At 40.8% G+C, this 18858-nt stretch overlaps 1 protein-coding gene across 2 annotated transcripts; it reads right to left on the bottom strand.

The window, feature by feature from the left end:
* Positions 1-18709, bottom strand: cyp4f3 (cytochrome P450, family 4, subfamily F, polypeptide 3). 2 transcript variants are annotated; one of them, XM_061985262.1, is made up of 14 exons: positions 18617-18709; positions 14976-15154; positions 14774-14912; positions 14654-14707; positions 12621-12748; positions 8586-8707; positions 8364-8510; positions 6467-6575; positions 6333-6399; positions 6144-6273; positions 5944-6077; positions 803-867; positions 642-724; positions 1-570 (listed from the first exon to the last, which is right to left on the bottom strand). In XM_061985262.1, exons 1-14 carry the CDS (start codon positions 18624-18626, stop codon positions 387-389), a joined length of 1551 nt encoding a protein of 516 aa, XP_061841246.1. In that variant the 5' UTR covers positions 18627-18709; the 3' UTR covers positions 1-386. The 2 variants fall into 2 exon arrangements, with proteins under 2 accessions (XP_061841246.1, XP_061841245.1); XM_061985261.2 differs by having other exon boundaries at positions 14774-14918; positions 18617-18706.
* Positions 18710-18858: the final 149 nt, after the last annotated feature.

Below are 18858 nucleotides of genomic sequence, written 5' to 3'. Positions count from 1 at the left end.
TATTCGAATATTCTGCTCTACCCCGGTATTGAGCACTGTATAACGAATAAACCACAGAACCTCGACTAAAAAAAAAATATATATATATATATATGTGTGCACAGTATTGTTTGTTTTGATATAATGGGAAAACTGCTGTTCTTTAAATGTTAAGTTGCCTCTTGGGAGCTTCTACTGCAATTTTAATTATGTGCAAAAAGAAGTTAAATTACAGTGATCTTCAATACTTGACAGTTTAAAATACTTTTCAGTAAAGTAGTGAATTTAAAAGTACATTGGATCAGTTTGTTGTTTTTATCGTGGTATTGATTAAGAGAGTATCGTAAAAATTTATAGGCATCAGTATACTATAGACTACTACAATTCTGGTACTGTGATAATGCCAGTCAGGTCAGAGGCTCCAGCTGCAGCCAGAGGCCGCCCTCCGCACGCAGCACAAGCTGGGGAAGACGGCGAACCTTCTCCGAGCCGGATTTGGGGTTCACCCCTGGGGTCAGGCGGAACCGATACAGGGTCAATGCCACCACAACACGGAGCTCTGCAAGTGCAAACTTCTGACCAATGCAGTTCCTGCAAAGACACAAAGCTGTCACAGGCACAACTTGAAAAAGGTGTTACAGAAGATATTAAAGAAGCAGCACCTGGGGCCTGAGGAGAAGGGAATATAGGCATGGGATGAGCGTCCCTCTTGGTTGATGGCTTCAAATCGATGAGGATCAAACTCCTGATTAAGAGTACACAGCTTCGGTTGGAGACAACACATTTTACACAGAGTGAGCAAGTATTTTTTTTCACCGCTTACATGTGGATTTGTCCAAACTTCAGGGTTGTGGTGTGTCCCGTAAATACTGACTAAACAGATGGCACCTGGCAGAGGCAGAAGGTAGAGGTGGACACTCAGAAACTTACTGTTGCCTGGAGATAATCCATGTATACTCCTGAGAGCCTGTGTTCACTGCAGTGGACATTTTGAATAACAGGACTATTTTTTTGGACCAAAATGTGTAGACTCTGACTAAAGAAAAGCACCAAAAACAAATGTCTACAGCAGAGCATGCTGGTCCCCAGGAGGTACGATGTTTGGCAAGTAGTTCCAGGACTGGTGTCCTTTAAAGATAGGGGTTCTCAAAAAATAGATTCACATCCAAATCGCAATTCTTATCTATTTCAATTGTAAATCAATTCATAATTTTAAAGAATGCATTTAAAAAAAAAAGTAGTTTGTTAGGCCATTTTCACATTTACTCGGTCCACGTATACGTCAGCAGCCAAGAGCTTTTGTAACTTGTCATTTGTTTTGAAGACGTTTTAGCATTTTATAACAAAAATATTGCATTGAATATTGACTCAAGAATCGATTCTGAATTGAATCGTCACCCCAAAAACCAGAATCAATTGGAATCCCGAGTTGTCGAAAGATTCACGTCCCTACTAAAAGATATGTTTATAATGTAATGGGGATGGTGTGGCTTGGTTGGTAGAGCGGCCGTGCGTCTTCCGCCATCCTAGTCACGTCCTTGAGCGAGACACTTCACCCTTGCTCCTGATGGGTCGTGGTTAAGGCCTTACGCTCCCGCCATCAGTGTGTGAATGTGTGTGTGAATGGGTGAATGTGGAAATAGTGTCAAAGCGCTTTGAATACCCTGAAGGTAGAAAAGCGCTATATAAGTATAAATAAATACATTTAAAAAGGTACTCAAAGCGCTTTAACAGTATTACCACATTCACACACTGATGGCGGGAGCTGCCATGCAAGGCACTAACCAGCAGCCATCAGGAGCAAGGGGTGAAGTGTCTTGCCCAAGGACACAACGGACGTGACTAGGATGGTAGAAGGTGGGGATTGAACCCCAGTAACCAGCAACACTCCGATTGCTGGCACGGCCACTCTACCAACTTCGCCACGCCGTCCCCCATCATTTTTGTGTTCAAGAAATGTCTCTATGACTTTAACTCCACACTTCTTCTGTTTGTTTGATCCAGAGTGGTGTATAAAGAGAGTATAGTCAACTAATCAGCAGGCGCCATGACTGCTACCAAGGACGTGTGCGGCTGTGCCCGGATGCATGCAATTGTCGTTTTAAGGTTAGTTTCTGACAAAATAAACCAAAATAATAGGTCTATAAATAGTTCTAAACATACTCCAGCTCATAAACTTACAATAAAACAAGGTTTTATGTGACGCACTCTGCTGCTACATTCCCGCAGTGTTTCGTGACCAGCAGGCACTCCAACACGCACTCGACGGCGCAATAAACGTTTAAAAAAATACACCGAAAAACTAACTTATTACCCTCATTTTACAAAAATCTTTTTTAGTTTTGGACCAACAATCACGGAGAAATTATGACTTTTGTGTGAAGTACGTCAACTGTGGTGTCTGCCTCCAATGTATGTGTAACCACTGTATGTATCACTCATTATGTATTATAATAACTCATCTTTCTTTTTTGTAACATGCTAATTGAATAAGTGTACTTTTGTACTTATTTCACCATATTTCTGCACAATTACTACAATTACTAACACAGGCGAGCAGTAGAGAATATGAAATTATTTTTGGTCCAGAACATATTCTGCTTTATTCATTATTGACATATTTCTTGCCACTTAATGTTGTATATATTTTATGAGATTGTCAGTTGACTTTCTCATTACTCCACCCAAAATGTGGTTTCTTTTACTCATTCAATGTCTATTTGTATTTGTGTTAGACTTTCTCCTCTGCTGCCACCGAATTTCATTATTTTAGTTTTACTAAGATTCAATTATTATCACAACAATTTCCGAAAGTCTTCTGCAGAATCCAGAAGACTTGGCAAGTCTGAGCATGCGTCTGAGAACCAAGTGTTGCCCAGCATTTCTAAGTTGAAGTTACAATTATCACTTTGACTGTGTTAAAGTAGTGTCATTTTTAGTCATGTACAATTACATTTATTTACTCATTATTTACATTATTTATTTATGCTACTTTTGGTGGTAATATCAGCTGAACTTTAATATTATCTAACCATTCAACAAATATATTATAATACATCGGGGGGAAAAAAGTAAAAATAAAAGTAAATACCTAAATATCTGCTTGACTTATGAATTCAGAGCAAGTAATGATCCCCAACCGATCACTTCATATTCTCTACTGCTCACTAGTGTTACCATATCTGAGTTATTGTGCAGAAATATGGGGAAACAACTACAAATGTGCGCTTCATTCACTAACTGTGTTACAAAAAAGATCAATTAGAATAATACGTAATGTTGGACATAGAGAACATACAAACCCCGTTTCCATATGAGTTGGGAAATTGTGTTAGATGTAAATATAAACGGAATACAATGATTTGCAAATAATTTTCAACCCATATTCAGTTGAATATGCTACAAAGACAACATATTTGATGTTCAAACTGATAAAAAAAATGTTCTTTGCAAATAATCATTAACTTTAGAATTTGATGCCAGCAACACGTGACAAAAAAATTGGGAAAGGTGGCAATAAATACTGATAAAGTTGAGGAATGCTCATCAAACACTTATTTGGAACATCCCACAGTTGAACAGGCACATTGGGAACAGGTGGGTGCCATGATTGGGTATAAAAGTAGATTCCAAGAAATGCTCAGTCATTCACAAACAAGGATGGGGCGAGGGTCACCACTTTGTCAACAAATGCGTAAGCAAATTGTTGAACAGTTTAAGAAAAACCTTTCTCAACCAGCTATTGCAAGGAATTTAGGGATTTCACCATCTACGGTCCGTAATATCATCAAAAGGTTCAGAGAATCTGGAGAAATCACTGCACGTAAGCAGCTAAGCCTGTGACCTTCGATCCCTCAGGCTGTACTGCATCAACAAGCGACATCAGCGTGTAAAGGATATCACCACATGGGCTCAGGAACACTTCAAAAACCCACTGTCAGTAACTACAGTTGGTCGCTACATCTGTAAGTGCAAGTTAAAACTCTCCTATGCAAGGCGAAAACCGTTTATCAACAACACCCAGAAACGCTTCGGCTTCGCTGGGCCTGAGCTCATCTAAGATGGACTGATACAAAGTGGAACAGTGTTCTGTGGTCTGACGAGTCCACATTTCAAATTGTTTTTGGAAACTGTGGACGCCGTGTCCTCCGGACCAAAGAGGAAAAATACCATCCGGATTGTTATAGGCGCAAAGTTGAAAAGTCAGCATCTGTGATGGTATGGGGGTGTATTAGTGCCCAAGACATGGATAACTTACACATCTGTGAAGGCGCCATTAATGCTGAAAGGTACATACAGGTTTTGGAGCAACATATGTTGCCATCCATGCAACGTTACCATGAACGCCACTGCTTATTTCAGAAAGACAATGCCAAGCCACGTGTTACATCAACGTGGCTTCCTAGTAAAAGAGTGCGGGTACTAGACTGGCCTGCCTGTAGTCCAGACCTGTCTCCCATTGAAAATGTGTGGCACATTATGAAGCCTAAAATACCACAACGGAGACCCCGGACTGTTGAACAACTTAAGCTGTACATCAAGCAAGAATGGGAAAGAATTCCACCTGAGAAGCTTCAAAAATGTGTCTCCTCAGTTCCCAAACGTTTACTGAGTGTTGTTAAAAGGAAAGGCCATGTAACACAGTGGTGAACATGCCCTTTCCCAACTACTTTGGCACGTGTTGCAGCCATGAAATTCTAAGTAAATTATTATTTGCCAAAGAAAAATAAAGTTTATGAGTTTGAACATCAAATATGTTGTCTTTGTAGTGCATTCAATTGAATATGGGTTGAAAACGATTTGCAAATCATTGTATTCCGTTTATATTTACATCTAACACAATTTCCCAACTCATATGGAAACGGGGTTTGTACAAACCCTTCATTTATTAAATCAGAATGATTGAAATTCAACAATTTGGTGCATTTGCAAACAGCTAAAATTATGTGCAAAGCAAACTATAACCTGCTAGTCAAGAATATACAACTATTGTTCTCAACAAAAGAGGAGAAATATAACTATAGAGGAAAATCTCATTCATACATTTGTATGCTCGTACAACACTTAAAACCTTTAGCATATCAGCATCTTGAACCCTTTTTTCCCCCCTTTTTTATTGAGACAAAGATTGTTTATGTATTTAATATTTGTATGCTTACAATGGTATATTATTTATTTGTTCACTGTTCTGTTACAGAGAACAAGGACATTGGATAAAATTGCTATGGTATGAAAAGGGGTAGGATTAAATAAGCTCTGCTTCTTCCTACTCCTTTTCGGACGTGCTATAATGAAACAACTGGAATTGTGTGATGCTTTATATTGTATCGTATGCATGTTTCAAATAAACTGAAACTGAACTGAATTTTGGGTAAGTGGGGTAGTCCATACTTGCCAACCCTCCCGATTTTCCCGGGAGACTCCCGAATTTCAGTGCCCCTCCCGAAAATCTCCCTGGGCAACCATTCTCCCGAATTTCTCCCGCTTTCCACCCGGACAACAACCTTAAAGACACTGTCTTTAGCTTCCCCTACAACCTGTCGTCACGTTCGCTTTTCCTCCATACAAACAGCGTGTCGACCCAGTCACATAATTTATGCGGTTATCACACACACAAGTGACTGCAAGGCATACTTGATCAAAAGCCATACAGGTCACACTGAGGATGGCCGTATAAACAACTTTAACACTGTTACAAATATGCGCCACACTGTGAACCCACACCAAACAACAATGACAAACACATTTTGGGAGAACATCCGCACCGTAACACAACATAAACACAACAGAACAAATACCCAGAATCCCTTGCAGCACTAACTCTTCCGGGACGCTACAATATACACCCCCTGCTACCACCAAACCCCGCCCCTCCTAACCCCTCCCCCCACCTCACACCCCCCCGCACCCCTCCATCTCCCGAATTCGGAGGTCTCAAGGTTGGCAAGTATGGGGTAGTCTCACCCTTTGGAACGGTCCTGTTCCCTGGTAGGGACATGTCCTGAGTGTACGTCCTGGTCACGGCCTGGACCGGCGAGTGCAGCCTCAGTGCCTCCCTGATGCACATGGTGGTGAAAGGAAGGTTGGACAGATCTTCCCTGCGCAAAAAACACACACATGTAGGTCATTACCATAAGTGTGTGTGTGTGTGTGTCATTTCTCACCACTCTATTCCCCGACCCTCACGCCCACGCATCAGCTCCAGCACCTCCCTCCGACACTGGTCTTGAAAGTGCGCGTGGCGTGCTAGGTTATACAGCGTCCAGCAGATGGCGCTGGCCGTGGTGTCATGACCTGCGGAGGAACGTGGGTCACCGATCGGTTCTGAGCGATTCTCGGCCTGAGCGTCTCACCTGCAAACATGAAGGTGTTGGCCTCAGCTTCCATCTCCGTGTCTGTTAGCCCTCGTCCGTCTCCGTCCTGCGACGCGCGTTAACGTCACTCTGTTTACTTTTTTTTTGGCGTTATTGTGACAACGTTACCGAACCTTGGAGAGCAGTATGATGTCCACGAAATCTCTTTTCCTGCGAGGCGTGTCGGTGGATTCAGACGTCTTGATGAGCGCACGGCGCCTCTGAACCACTTCCCTTGTGAAACTGCATTTTGTCACATTATTTGGAGCTAAAATTTAAGTTAAAGTACCAATGATTGCCACACACACACTAGGTGTGGTGAGATTATCCTCTGCATTTGACCCATCACCCTCACCCCCTGGGAGGTGAGGGGAGCAGTGAGCAGCAGCGGTGGCCGCGCCCGGGAATCAATTTTGGTGATTTAACCCCCAATTCCAACCCTTGATGCTGAGTGCCAAGCAGGGAGGTAATGGGTCCCATTTTTATAGTCTTTGGTATAACTGGGCCGGGGTTTGAACTCACGACCTACCGATCTCAGGGCGGACACTCTAACCCAGACTTGGGCAAATTAAGGCCCGGGGGCCACATGCGGCCCATTGAGCTTTTCAATCTGGCCCACCGGACATTCCCAAATAATTTTTTTAGATCTTTAAGATGGAAACTGTTGCTGCCATTATGATGTTCAGTTATGTTTTCTAATGACCTTAAATCAGTGGTTCTTAACCTTGTTGGAGGTACCGAACCCCACCAGTTTCATATGCGCATTCACCGTATCCTTCTTTAGTGAAAAATAAAATGTTGTTTTTTTTCAAATTCAAGACAAAGTTATATGTTTTTGGTAACACTTTAGTATGGGGAACATATTCTAAGTAACAAAGACTTAATTTTGAGTTTTTTGGACACTAGGGGAACATATTCTAAGTAACAAAGACTTAATTTAGAGTTATTTGGTTAGGGTTAGGGTTAGAGGGTTAGGGTTATAATAAGGCCATGCCGAATAAGGCATTAATAAGTACTTAATAATGACTAGTTAAGAGCCATTATGTTGCTAATTTGCATGTTAATAAGCAACTAATTAATGGTGAATATGTTCCCCATACTAAAGTGTTACCATTTTTTTTAGTGGTGCACAAAATGAACCGTGCATGAACATCACCTTGTTCAAAGAACAAAACCAACACAGTGCATAAACTCACAACAAATTACACACCTGCAAATCAGTCTGACTTCTGCTGTTGCCGTATCCGTAATACGCCGATAGGGAGAAGTTTTTATTTACACGATGAGTCGGGTGTGTCTTGACCTCCGCCGAACCCCTGAGCCTGACTCACCGAACCCCTAGGGTTCAATCGAACCCAGGTTAAGAATCACTGCCTTAAGTCTTCAACTACACAAAGTATTTCAATGGTTGGAATCTGCGATTATGGATGATATGCCAGTTACTATGGTAATCTAATTTGTTACTATGGTCATATAATTAGTTATTATGGTCATCTAATTAGTTACTATGGTAATCTACGTCACAGCAGCTCAGACAAGGCACTAAGCAGTGTGGGCGGGAAGCGTTTCCACAGACGCGGAAGGAGATTTTCACAACAAAGTTCTAAAGCTCAGTGATATATAGAATAGAATAGAATAGAAAGTACTTTGTTGATCCCTGGGGGAAATTGAGCAAATATCAGCTATATCAGATTGTAGGTGGGTTTATTTTGTACCCTTCGCGTTCATTTTTCACTGTTTGTTGCATTTTTGTTGCGTTTCACTTGATTGTAAAATATGTCCACCGAAAGAGGGTGTGACATTCATATTTTGTCAATATTCAGTGTTTTATCGTTCATAGAAAAAATTAAAATTCCATTAAGTTTTTAGCATTCAATCAGACATTATCGTGAGGTTTTGTATTAGTGTTCCTAAAAATAGATGTACCGGCCCCCAGACACATTTTTTTCTCTAAATTTGGCTCCCCGAGTCAAAATAATTGCCCAGGCCTGCTCTAACCACTAGATGTCTCCAGTTGTGAGTGCGCGTTACCTGTGCACAATCTTTAAAGCCTCCTTAAAGCGTTTCCCCTGCCGGGTCTTCCAGTAAACCCAGTCCCAGTGATGCAGGATGTTTTGGCGCCGCTCTATCAGAAGATCACTCAGCTCCTCGATAGCGCACACGTACTCGCTGCGTGACCTGGAGAGACGAGGAGGCTTAAAAAGAAAAAAGAAAAAGGATAGTTGGTGGAACGTGTTGTGGGCGCATGCTCACTCCTGACATTTGCTGCTGTAGCTGAAGGCGCATTTCAGCAAACTATCCAAAGTCATGAGCGTGACATGGTCAAACATCTCGATGGTAGCGCAGCCTTCCGCCACCAGGCGGCGCCACTTCTCCTATTAGAAAAGGAATTTGCATTAACGGTGAAAACATGTGATCATATTCCAAAATGAGACTAATGGGCTGTGTCTCAAGTGGAATACTTCCATCAGTTCCTCAAGGGGCAATTTTATTGTTGTGATATTTATCCACTTCCTCCTCCTCTCTCCTTTAAATAGTGAATTGCAACCGCTTGTGAGCATGCTTTATCAGTAGGCTACCATGATGCAGTATTATGCTTCAAACCAAGCTTCGAAAAGCTGTGCTATTTTGAACCCATTAATCCTGGTAAAAAAAAGAAAATCAGCACAAAATGTTTTGTTAATTTTTGTTTAGTAGCTTAAATTGTTTATATGCAAACCTCAAAACCAGTGAAGTTTGCACGTTGTGTAAATGGTAAATAAAAACAGAATACAACGATTTGCTAATCCTTTTCAACCTATATTCAATTGAATAGACTGCAAAGACAAGATACTTAACGTTCGAACTGGAAAACTTTTGTTATTTTTTGCAAATATTAGCTCATTTGGAATTTGATGCCTGCAACATGTTTCAAAAAAGCTGGCACAAGTGGCAAAAAGACTGAAAAAGTTGAGGAATGCTCATCAAACACTTATTTGTAACATCCCACAGGTGAACAGGCTAATTGGGAACAGGTGGGTGCCATGATTGAGTATAAAAGCAGCTGCCATGAAATGCTCAGTCACTCACAAACAAGGATGGGGCGATGGTCACCACTTTGTGAACAAATGCGTGAGCAAATTGTCTAACAGTTTAAGAACAGCATTTTTGAACGAGCTATTGCAAGGAATTTAGGGATTTCCCCATCTACGGTCCATAATATCATCAAAAAGCTTCAGAGAATCTGGAGAAATCACTGCACGTAAGCGATGATATTACGGACCTTCGATCCCTCAGGCGGTACTGCATCAAAAAGCGACATCAGTGTGTAAAGGATATCACCACATGGGCTCAGGAACACTTGAGAAAAACACTCAGTAACTACAGTTGGTCGCTAAATATGTAAGTGCAAGTTAAAACTCTACTATGCAAAGCCAAAGCCATTTATCAACAACACCCAGAAACGCCGCCAGCTTCGCTGGGCCCGAGCTCATCTAAGATGGACTGATGCAAAGTGGAAAAGTGTTCTATGGTCTGACAAGTCCACATTTCAAATTGTTTTTGGAAACTGTGGACGTTGTGTCGTCCGAACCAAAGAGGAAAAGAACCATCCGGATTGTTATAAGCGCAAAGTTCAAAAGTCAGCATCTGTGATGGTATGGGGGTGTATTAGTGCCCAAGACATGGGTAACTTACACATCTGTGAAGGCACCATTAATGCTGAAAGGTACATACAAGTTTTGGAGCAACATATGTTGCCATCCAAGCAATGTCTTTTTAATGGACGCCCCTGCTTATTTCAGCAAGACAATGCCAAGGCACGTGTTACAACAGCGTGGCTTCGTAGTTAAAGAGTGTCGGTACTAGACTGACCTGCCTGTAGTCAAGACCTGTCTCCCGACGTAAATGTGTGGCAAAATATGAAGCCTAAAATACCACAACGGAGACTCCGGACTGTTGAACAACTTAAGCTTAATTAAGCAAGAATGGGAAAGAATTCCACCTGAAAAGCTTCAAAAATTGGTCTCCTCAGTTCCCAAACGTTTACTGAGTGTTGTTAAAAGGAAAGGCCATGTAACACAGTGGTAAAAATGCCCCTGTGCCAAGTTTTTTGCAATGTGTTGTTACCATTAAATTCTAAGCTAATGATTATTTGCAAAAAAAATGAAGTTTCTCAGTTTGTACATTACATATCTTGTCTTTGCAGTCTACTCAGTTGAATATAAGTTGAAAAGGATTTGCAAATCATTGTATTCTGTTTTTATTTACCATTTACACAATGTGTAAATATTTATATATATATATATATATATATTTATAATATATATATATATAAGTATATATATATATATATATATATATATATACATATATATATATATATATATATATATATATATGTATATATATATAGATATACTATATATCTATATATATACATATATATATATATATATATATATATAGATATACTGTATATCTATATATATATATATATATATATATATATATACAGTCACGATCAAAAGTTGACATACACTTGTAAAGAACATAATGTCATGGCTGTCTTGAGTTTCCAATAATTTCTACAACTCTTATTTTTTTGTGATAGAGTGATTTGAGCACATACTTGTTTGTCACAAAAAACATTCATGAAGTTTGGTTCTTTTATGAATTTATTATGGGTCTACTGAAAATGTGACCAAATCTGCTGGGTCAAAAGTATACATACAGCAATGTTAATATTTGGTTACATGTCCCTTGGCAAGTTTCACTGCAATAAGGCGCTTTAGGTAGCTATCCACAAGCTTCTGGTTGAATTTTTGACCACTCCGCTTGACACAATTGGTGCAGTTCAGCTAAATGTGTTGATTTTCTGACATGGACTTGTTTCTTCCGCATTGTCCAAACGTTTAAGTCAGGACTTTGGGAAGGCCATTCCAAAACCTTAATTCTAGCCTGATTTAGCCATTCCTTTACCACTTTTGATGTGTGTTTGGGGTCATTGTCCTGTTGGAACACCCAACTGTGCCCAAGACCCAACCTCCGGGCTGATGATTTTAGGTTGCCCTGAAGAATTTGGAGGTAATCCTCCTTTTTTATTGTCCCATTTAAAGCACCAGTCGCATTGGCAGCAAAACAGGCCCAGAGCATAATACTATCACCACCATGCTTGACGGTGGGAATGGTGTTCCTGGGATTAAAGGCCTCACCTTTTCTCCTCCAAACATACTGCTGGGTATTGTGACCAAACAGCTCAATTTTTGTTTCATCTGACATCACATGGACAAAGATAAGACCTTCTGGAGGAAAGTTCTGTGGTTAGAGTGTCCGCCCTCAGATCGGTAGGTTGTGAGTTCAAACCCCGGCCGAGTCATACCAAAGACTATAAAAATGGGACCCATTACGTCCCTGCTTGGCACTCAGCATCAAGGGTTGGAATTGGGGGTTAATTCACCAAAAATGATTCCCGGGCGCAGCACCGCTGCTGCCCACTGCTCCCCTCACCTCCCAGGGGGTGATCAAGGAGATGGGTCAAATGCAGAGGACAAATTTCACCACACCTAGTGTGTGTGTGACAATCATTGGGACTTTAACTTTAACTTTAGATGAAACAAAAATTGAGCTGTTTGGCCACAATACCCAGCAATATGTTTGGAGGAGAAAAGGTGAGGCCTTTAATCCCATGCCTACCGTCAAGCATAGGGATGGTAGTATTGTACTCTGGGCCTGTTTTGCTGCCAATGGAACTGGTGCTTTAAATGGGACAATGAAAAAGGAGGATTACCTCCAAATTTTTCAGGACAACCTAAAATCATCAGCCTGGAGGTTGGGTCTTGGGCGCAGTTGGGTGTTCCAACAGGACAATGACCCCAAACACACGTCAAAAGTGGTAAAGGAATGGCTAAATCAGACTAGAATCAATGTTTTAGAATGGCCTTCCCAAAGTCCTGACAATGCTGAAGAAACAAGTCCATGTCAGAAAACCAACAAATTTAGCTGAACCGCACCAATTTTGTCAAGAGGAGTGGTCAAAAAATCAACCAGAAGCTTGCCAGAAGCTTGTGGATGGCTACCAAAAGCGCCTTATTGCAGTGAAACTCGCCAAGGGACATGCAACCAAATATTAACATTGCTGTATGTATACTTTTGACCCAGCAGATTTACTCACATTTTCAGTAGACCCATAATAAATTCATAAAAGAACCAAACTTCATGAATATTTTTTGTGTGTGAATGCACATATGCTCTCAAACTGCAAAGTGTACCAGTTGAGACAAAGCCGAGAATTCCGCCTCTGTGTCTTACATGCATGGTGTCTGCTGAGGTGTTAAATGTGGCAGTGTAGTTCCTCAGTATGTCAAAATGAAAAGCAGGGGTAAGAAGACGCCTCCGGCGGGCCCACGCCTCCCCGTTGCTCAGTAACAGACTCTGGCCTGGGAGACAGGAGGATTACATTTTCATTGTCATCGTCACTCATATTCAGCGGTGTCCAAAGTGCGGGGCCTTTGGGGCCTGCAGCTCCAGTTTTGTTGGGCCGCAACTTAATGTTGGGAGAAAAAAAAACTGTAAAAATATAAGAAAAAAAAAAAAAAGATGTAATGTAATGAAAAAAAAAACTGAGAATTTCATACAAAAATGGAAAAGTCTAAGTATGCGGGGGATATTTTGATTGTTTTTAAAAAGATGCTACAAACAGACATTATATGTCAAAACTTAGTGTCAGCTTTGTGTTATAAGTGAACAATTGTATATTAATATCAACATTTCAACTTTTTTCATTGATCACGTCTTTTTGCTTTTTTTCCGACAATATGTTGCGAAACAACAAAACCCTAGCTGCTGTCTGCAAATGGCCCTATGGCCGCAATTTGGACATACCGACATTCCGATATTGTCCAACTCTTAATTACTGATTCCGATGTCAACCGATACTGATACATACAGTTGTGGAATTAACACATTATTATGCCTAATTTTGTTGCGATACCCCGCTGGATGCATTAAACAATGTAACAAGGTTTTCCAAAATAAATCAACTCAAGTTATGGAAAAAAAATGTCAACATGGCACGGCCATATTTATTATTGAAGTCACAAAGTGCATCATTTTTTTTTAACATGCCTCAAAACAGCAGCTTGGAATTTGGCATGAGGAGGTTGAGGTGGGCGGAGTTGGGGGCACGTGGTTGAGGTGGTGTGGGGGGGGGGGGGGGTGTTAGTGGGGGTGTATATTGTAGCGTCCCGGAAGAGTTAGTGCTGCAAGGGGTTCTGGGTATTTGTTCTGTTGTGTTTATGTTGTGTTACGGTGCGGATGTTCTCCCGAAATGTGTTTGTCATTCTTGTTTGGTGTGGATTCACAGTGTGGCGCGTATTTGTAACAGTGTTAAAGTTGTTTATACGGCCACCCGGGGCGGTATAGCTCGGTTGGTAGAGTGGCCGTGAAACTTGAGGGTTGCAGGTTCGATCCCCGCTTCCGCCATCCTAGTTACTGCCGTTGTGTCCTTGGGCAAGACACTTTACCCACCTGCTCCCAGTGCCACCCACACTGGTTTAAATGTAACTTAGATATTGGGTTTCACTTTGTAAAGTGCTTTGAGTCACTAGAGAAAAGCGCTATATAAATATAATTCACTTCACTTCACCCTCAGTGTGACCTGTATGGCTGTTGACCAAGTATGATATGCATTCACTTGTGTGTGTGAAAAGCCGTAGATATTATGTGACTGGGCCGGCACGCAAAGGCAGTGCCTTTAAGGTTTATTGGCGCTCTGTACTTCTTCCTACGTCCGTGTACACAGCGGCGTTTTAAAAAAGTCATAAATGTTACTTTTTGAAACCGATACAGATAATTTTTAAACCGATACCAATAATTTCCGATATTACATTTTAAAGCATTTATCGGCCGATAATATCGGCAGTCCGATATTATCGGACATCTCTACTTATTTTTATCATTTTTATGACTGAAACCCTTCTGGGTGCCCGGGACCAAACTTGAGGGGAGCCATAAAGATTTTAAAAAAATATCTAAATATTGTATTGGTATTGAACATTACAAGTATCAAAAAGGGCCCCACACATGCTTTGATTTTTCAATGTGCGAACCTCAGTAGAAAAAGTTTGGACACCCCTGCTTGTGGAGCACTAAATAATCCAAACCATCTTTTTAAAATGTAAACGATAAATCCTGTTTATGGATCACATGACCTTATAGGGCACTCATTCAAAACTACTAATCAACGCTTTTTTTTTTTGTCCTCTTCCTCTGATTACGCAAGAAGTGTTTTGAAACGTCAACTCAGCTTACAACACATTCTGCTTCCTAACGTTCGGACTCACCGAGCCATGGCCGCAGATGACCGTAGATGAGCTCATCTTTCACCGTGATACTGGCTGCATGGCAGGAGAAGAAAGAGGCATCAATTTTAGCCTGTCGCTTGTAATAAAGTGTGACTTTACCAGGTGCCATTAGCAGGGGTTTGACAAAGTCCGGGCGGAAAAGTCGGACCAGGTGATAGAAGGGTCCCAGGAACCAGCTGCAGGAGTGTTTGTATGCATGCACTAAGTCATCCACCTGGAGGAGACCTTCCTCGGTGCTCTGCATCTGACACACAAAATGATCAAATACTATCTTTAGGTGGGAAATGTGTACGTGACCTACCTGGCCCAGGTGGCCTATCAGCCAAGAGTCCGCACGAGGCCTGCTGAAGCAGGACAGCCGGCGGGTGAACCAAACGTGTCGAAGCAACAGCCTGGCCGTCCAGACCGTAACCACGGCAACCAGCCCTGCGCTGGCCAACAGCAGGGCCTGGCGGAGGGCGGACAAGAGGAGTGACATCCCTGGCACAGACAGAAAGGTAGACGGCGGTTGAGATGGCAATCTGCGATGACATTCTGCTGATGTTGCCACATGCTAACCACACCTACTCCGCCTGTTTTTGCAATCATTTCAACACCACTTCCTCTCACTATTTAGGCCGCGAATAGCGTTGCTTTAAAATACGAGATCATATGGAACATAGTGGGTGTAGGGATTGACGTAAATATGAAATCATATCACTGAATGAAGACAGAAATCATCTAAAACGTTGCCAACTTAACATGGCAATGCTCGTCTGCATCATACTGAAGCACAGTGAGTCTAATGCCAGTCAAAAATGTTAAAATGATATCTAAACAGCGGACATTTATCCATGAAAGTATGGAGAAGCTGCTGATGGTGTGTTTGATGAAGAAGCAGCCCACTCTCCAAGGTAAATGCTTTACATTATTATTACAAAACCCAAAACCAGTGAAGTTGGCACGTTGTGTAAATCGTAAATAAAAACAGAATACAATGATCTGCAAATCCTTTTCAACCTATATTCAATTGAATAGACTGCAAAAGACAAGATACTTAACGTTCAAACTGGAAAACTTTGTTATTTTTTGCAAACATTAGCTCATTTGGAATTTGATGCCTGCAACATGTTTCAAAAAAGCTGGCCCGAGTGGCAAAAAAAGACTGACAAAGTTGAGGAATGCTCATCAAACACTTATTTGGAACATCCCACAGGTGAACGGGCTAATTGGGAACAGGTGGGTGCCATGATTGGGTATAAAAAGCAGCTTCCATGAAATGCTCAGTCATTCACAAACAAGGATGGGGCGAGGGTCACCACTTTGTGAACAAATGCGTGAGCAAATTGTACAACAGTTTAAGAACACAATTTCTCAACGAGCTATTGCAAGGAATTTAGGGATTTCACCATCTACGGTCTGTAACATCATCAAAAGGTTCAGAGAATCTGGAGAAATCACTGCACGTAAGCGGCAATGCCCGCGACATCGGTGTGTAAAGGATATCACCACATGGGGCCAGGAACACTTCAGAAAACCACTGTCAGTAACTACAGTTTGTCGCTACATCTGTAAGTGCAAGTTAAACCCATTTCTCAACAACACCCAGAAATGCCACCGGCTTCGCTGGGCCTGAGCTCATCTAAGATGGACTATGAAGCCTAAAAAACCACAACGGAGACATCGGTGTGTAAAGGATATCACCACATGAGGCCAGGAACACTTCAGAAAACCACTGTCAGTAACTACAGTTTGTCGCTACATCTCTAAGTGCAAGTTAAACCCATTTCTCAACAACACACAGAAATGCCACCGGCTTCGCTGGGCCCGAGCTCATCTAAGATGGACTATGAAGCCTAAAAAACCACAACGGAGACCCCGGACTGTTGAACAACTTAAGCTGTACATCAAGCAAGAATGGGAAAGAATTCCACCTGAAAAGCTTCAAAAATCGGTCTCCTCAGTTCCCAAACGTTTACTGATTGTTGTTAAAAGGAAAGGCCATGTAACACAGTGGTAAAAATGCCCCTGTGCCAACTTTTTTGCAACGTGTTGCTGCCATTAAATTATAAGTTCATGATTATTTGCAAAAAAAAAAAATACTTTCTCAATTCGAACATTAAATATCTTGTCTTTATAGTCTATTCAATTGAATATGAGTTGAAAAGGATTTGCGAATCATTGTATTCTGTTTTTATTTACGAATTACACAACGTGCCAACTTCACTGGTTTTGGGTTTTGTACATTACTTGGATCCACTATGGACTGGACTCTCACAATATTATGTCAGACCCACTCGACATCCATTGCTTTCGGTCTCCCCTAGAGGGGGGGGGGGGGGGGGGGGGGGGGGTTACCCACATATGCGGTCCTCTCCAAGGTTTCTCATAGTCATTCACATCGACGTCCCACTGGGGTGAGTTTTTCCTTGCCCTTATGTGGGCTTTGTACCGAGGATGTCGTTGTGGCTTGTGCAGCCCTTTGAGACACTTGTGATTTAGGGCTATATAAATAAACATTGATTGATTGATTGATTGATACTTCATAAAACTACTGTAGTTGTTAGTAGTACACTCTATTTTATTGTTTTCATAAAATGGTACTGTTTTGGAAGAGTTGGGCAAGCACCAATTAAATTGATTTCAATTTATTTCGATGGGCAACCTTGATTCGAGATACGAGTGTTTTAAATTAAAACCTCTAGCAAGTAAGCTCGTAAGTTGAGGTGTGTTTTTCCTGTGTTGTTCTTATTATTACATTGTTTGTATTCGTATATGGTTGTGTCGTTTGTTACAAACAAAACAGGACACAGGTGGGCTTTAGGGGTAAAAGGCCGAATGATTTTAATAAATGCCAATAGTAGTTTTTCTTGTAATTACTAATTTTGCACTATTGACCCTATTTTGCCTTATTGTATGTCGTAAATTCAGTACAGAACAATTGTATTAATTTCTTGATGTTGTTACATTGTTGTTTTGTACATTGTTCACAAATTAAGTTTATTGATATTAAAGAGTGTTTTAGTCCAAAACATGCATTAAATCAAATTCAAGTTTGATTAAGAATGTATGAAAATCGTTTTACATTGTGGGGGGAAAAATAAAATAAAATAAAATAAAATAAAGCTTAGGACCCACATTTAGCCAGGTGCGACCCTGTGATCAACAAATGAAAAGCAAAATCACAAAAATATTCAAGTATCTTGAAAAAAAAGAAGAAGTATTTATTTTATGGGTAAAACCCATCTCCTATGCCAACCCTAACCCTAACCCTAACCCAAAACGTTGAAAGAGCCATATGGACCAAAAATACAAAAAACTAATCTGTCTGGAGCCGCAAAAAATTAAAAGCCGCATATAAGTGTTATAATGAAGGCAACACATGATGTAAGTGTCTGTATCAGCTATAACAAGCCTACTATCAAAATGACTATGTGTCGCAGGCTGAAGCAAATCTTCGTTGACAGAAATGTTAAAATTTAATATTTATTCTACACATTTTTACAACATTAGAAACCATTAGTAAGTCAGAGGCTACTCAGAAGGTGAGATAATTCCTGGAAATTACCGGCTTTTAATGGCCAAAGGTATAGATATGTGTGTCCAAGTTAAAGGAAACGGCAGGCTGTCTTCTTTTAATAGATTTATTACAATCTTTGGCAAGCTAGGTAATATTTGCTGTGGTCTGGAACAACATGGCACACAAACAACTATCTGAAATGCAGCCAATATTACATACAGATAATGTGTCATGAGACATGCAAATATAAATTATATACAAAGAAGATAAAAGTAAAGAATAATAAGTGAGCTAAAATATACCAACAAATGAGGCATAATGATGCAATATGTACATACAGCTAGCCTAAATAGCATGTTAGCATTGATTAGCTTGCAGCCATGCACTGACCAAATATGCCTGATTAGCACTACCAACAAGTCAATAACACCAACAAAGCTCACCTTTGTGCATTCACACACAGCATGAAACTTTTGGTGGACAAAATGAGACAAAGAAAGAGTGGAAGATTTTACATGTAAACAAATTGTCGAGTCACAGTCCAAACTGTGGTGAGTTCATGAACCGCTGAAATTAGTAGGACAAAACGATGTTCACCATCAGTGCAGCGTACACACAAACATATTAAACAGTGGGTTTTCTAACAATCGGGAAGGTTTGTGTCACGTTTGTCATCAAACAAAAA

This window comes from Nerophis lumbriciformis, linkage group LG23 (genome assembly GCF_033978685.3).
Source record: "Nerophis lumbriciformis linkage group LG23, RoL_Nlum_v2.1, whole genome shotgun sequence".
Lineage (NCBI taxonomy): Eukaryota > Metazoa > Chordata > Actinopteri > Syngnathiformes > Syngnathidae > Nerophis > Nerophis lumbriciformis.
The sequence above is the reverse complement of the archived record's forward strand: the minus strand, read 5'-3'. Positions and strand labels throughout refer to the sequence as shown.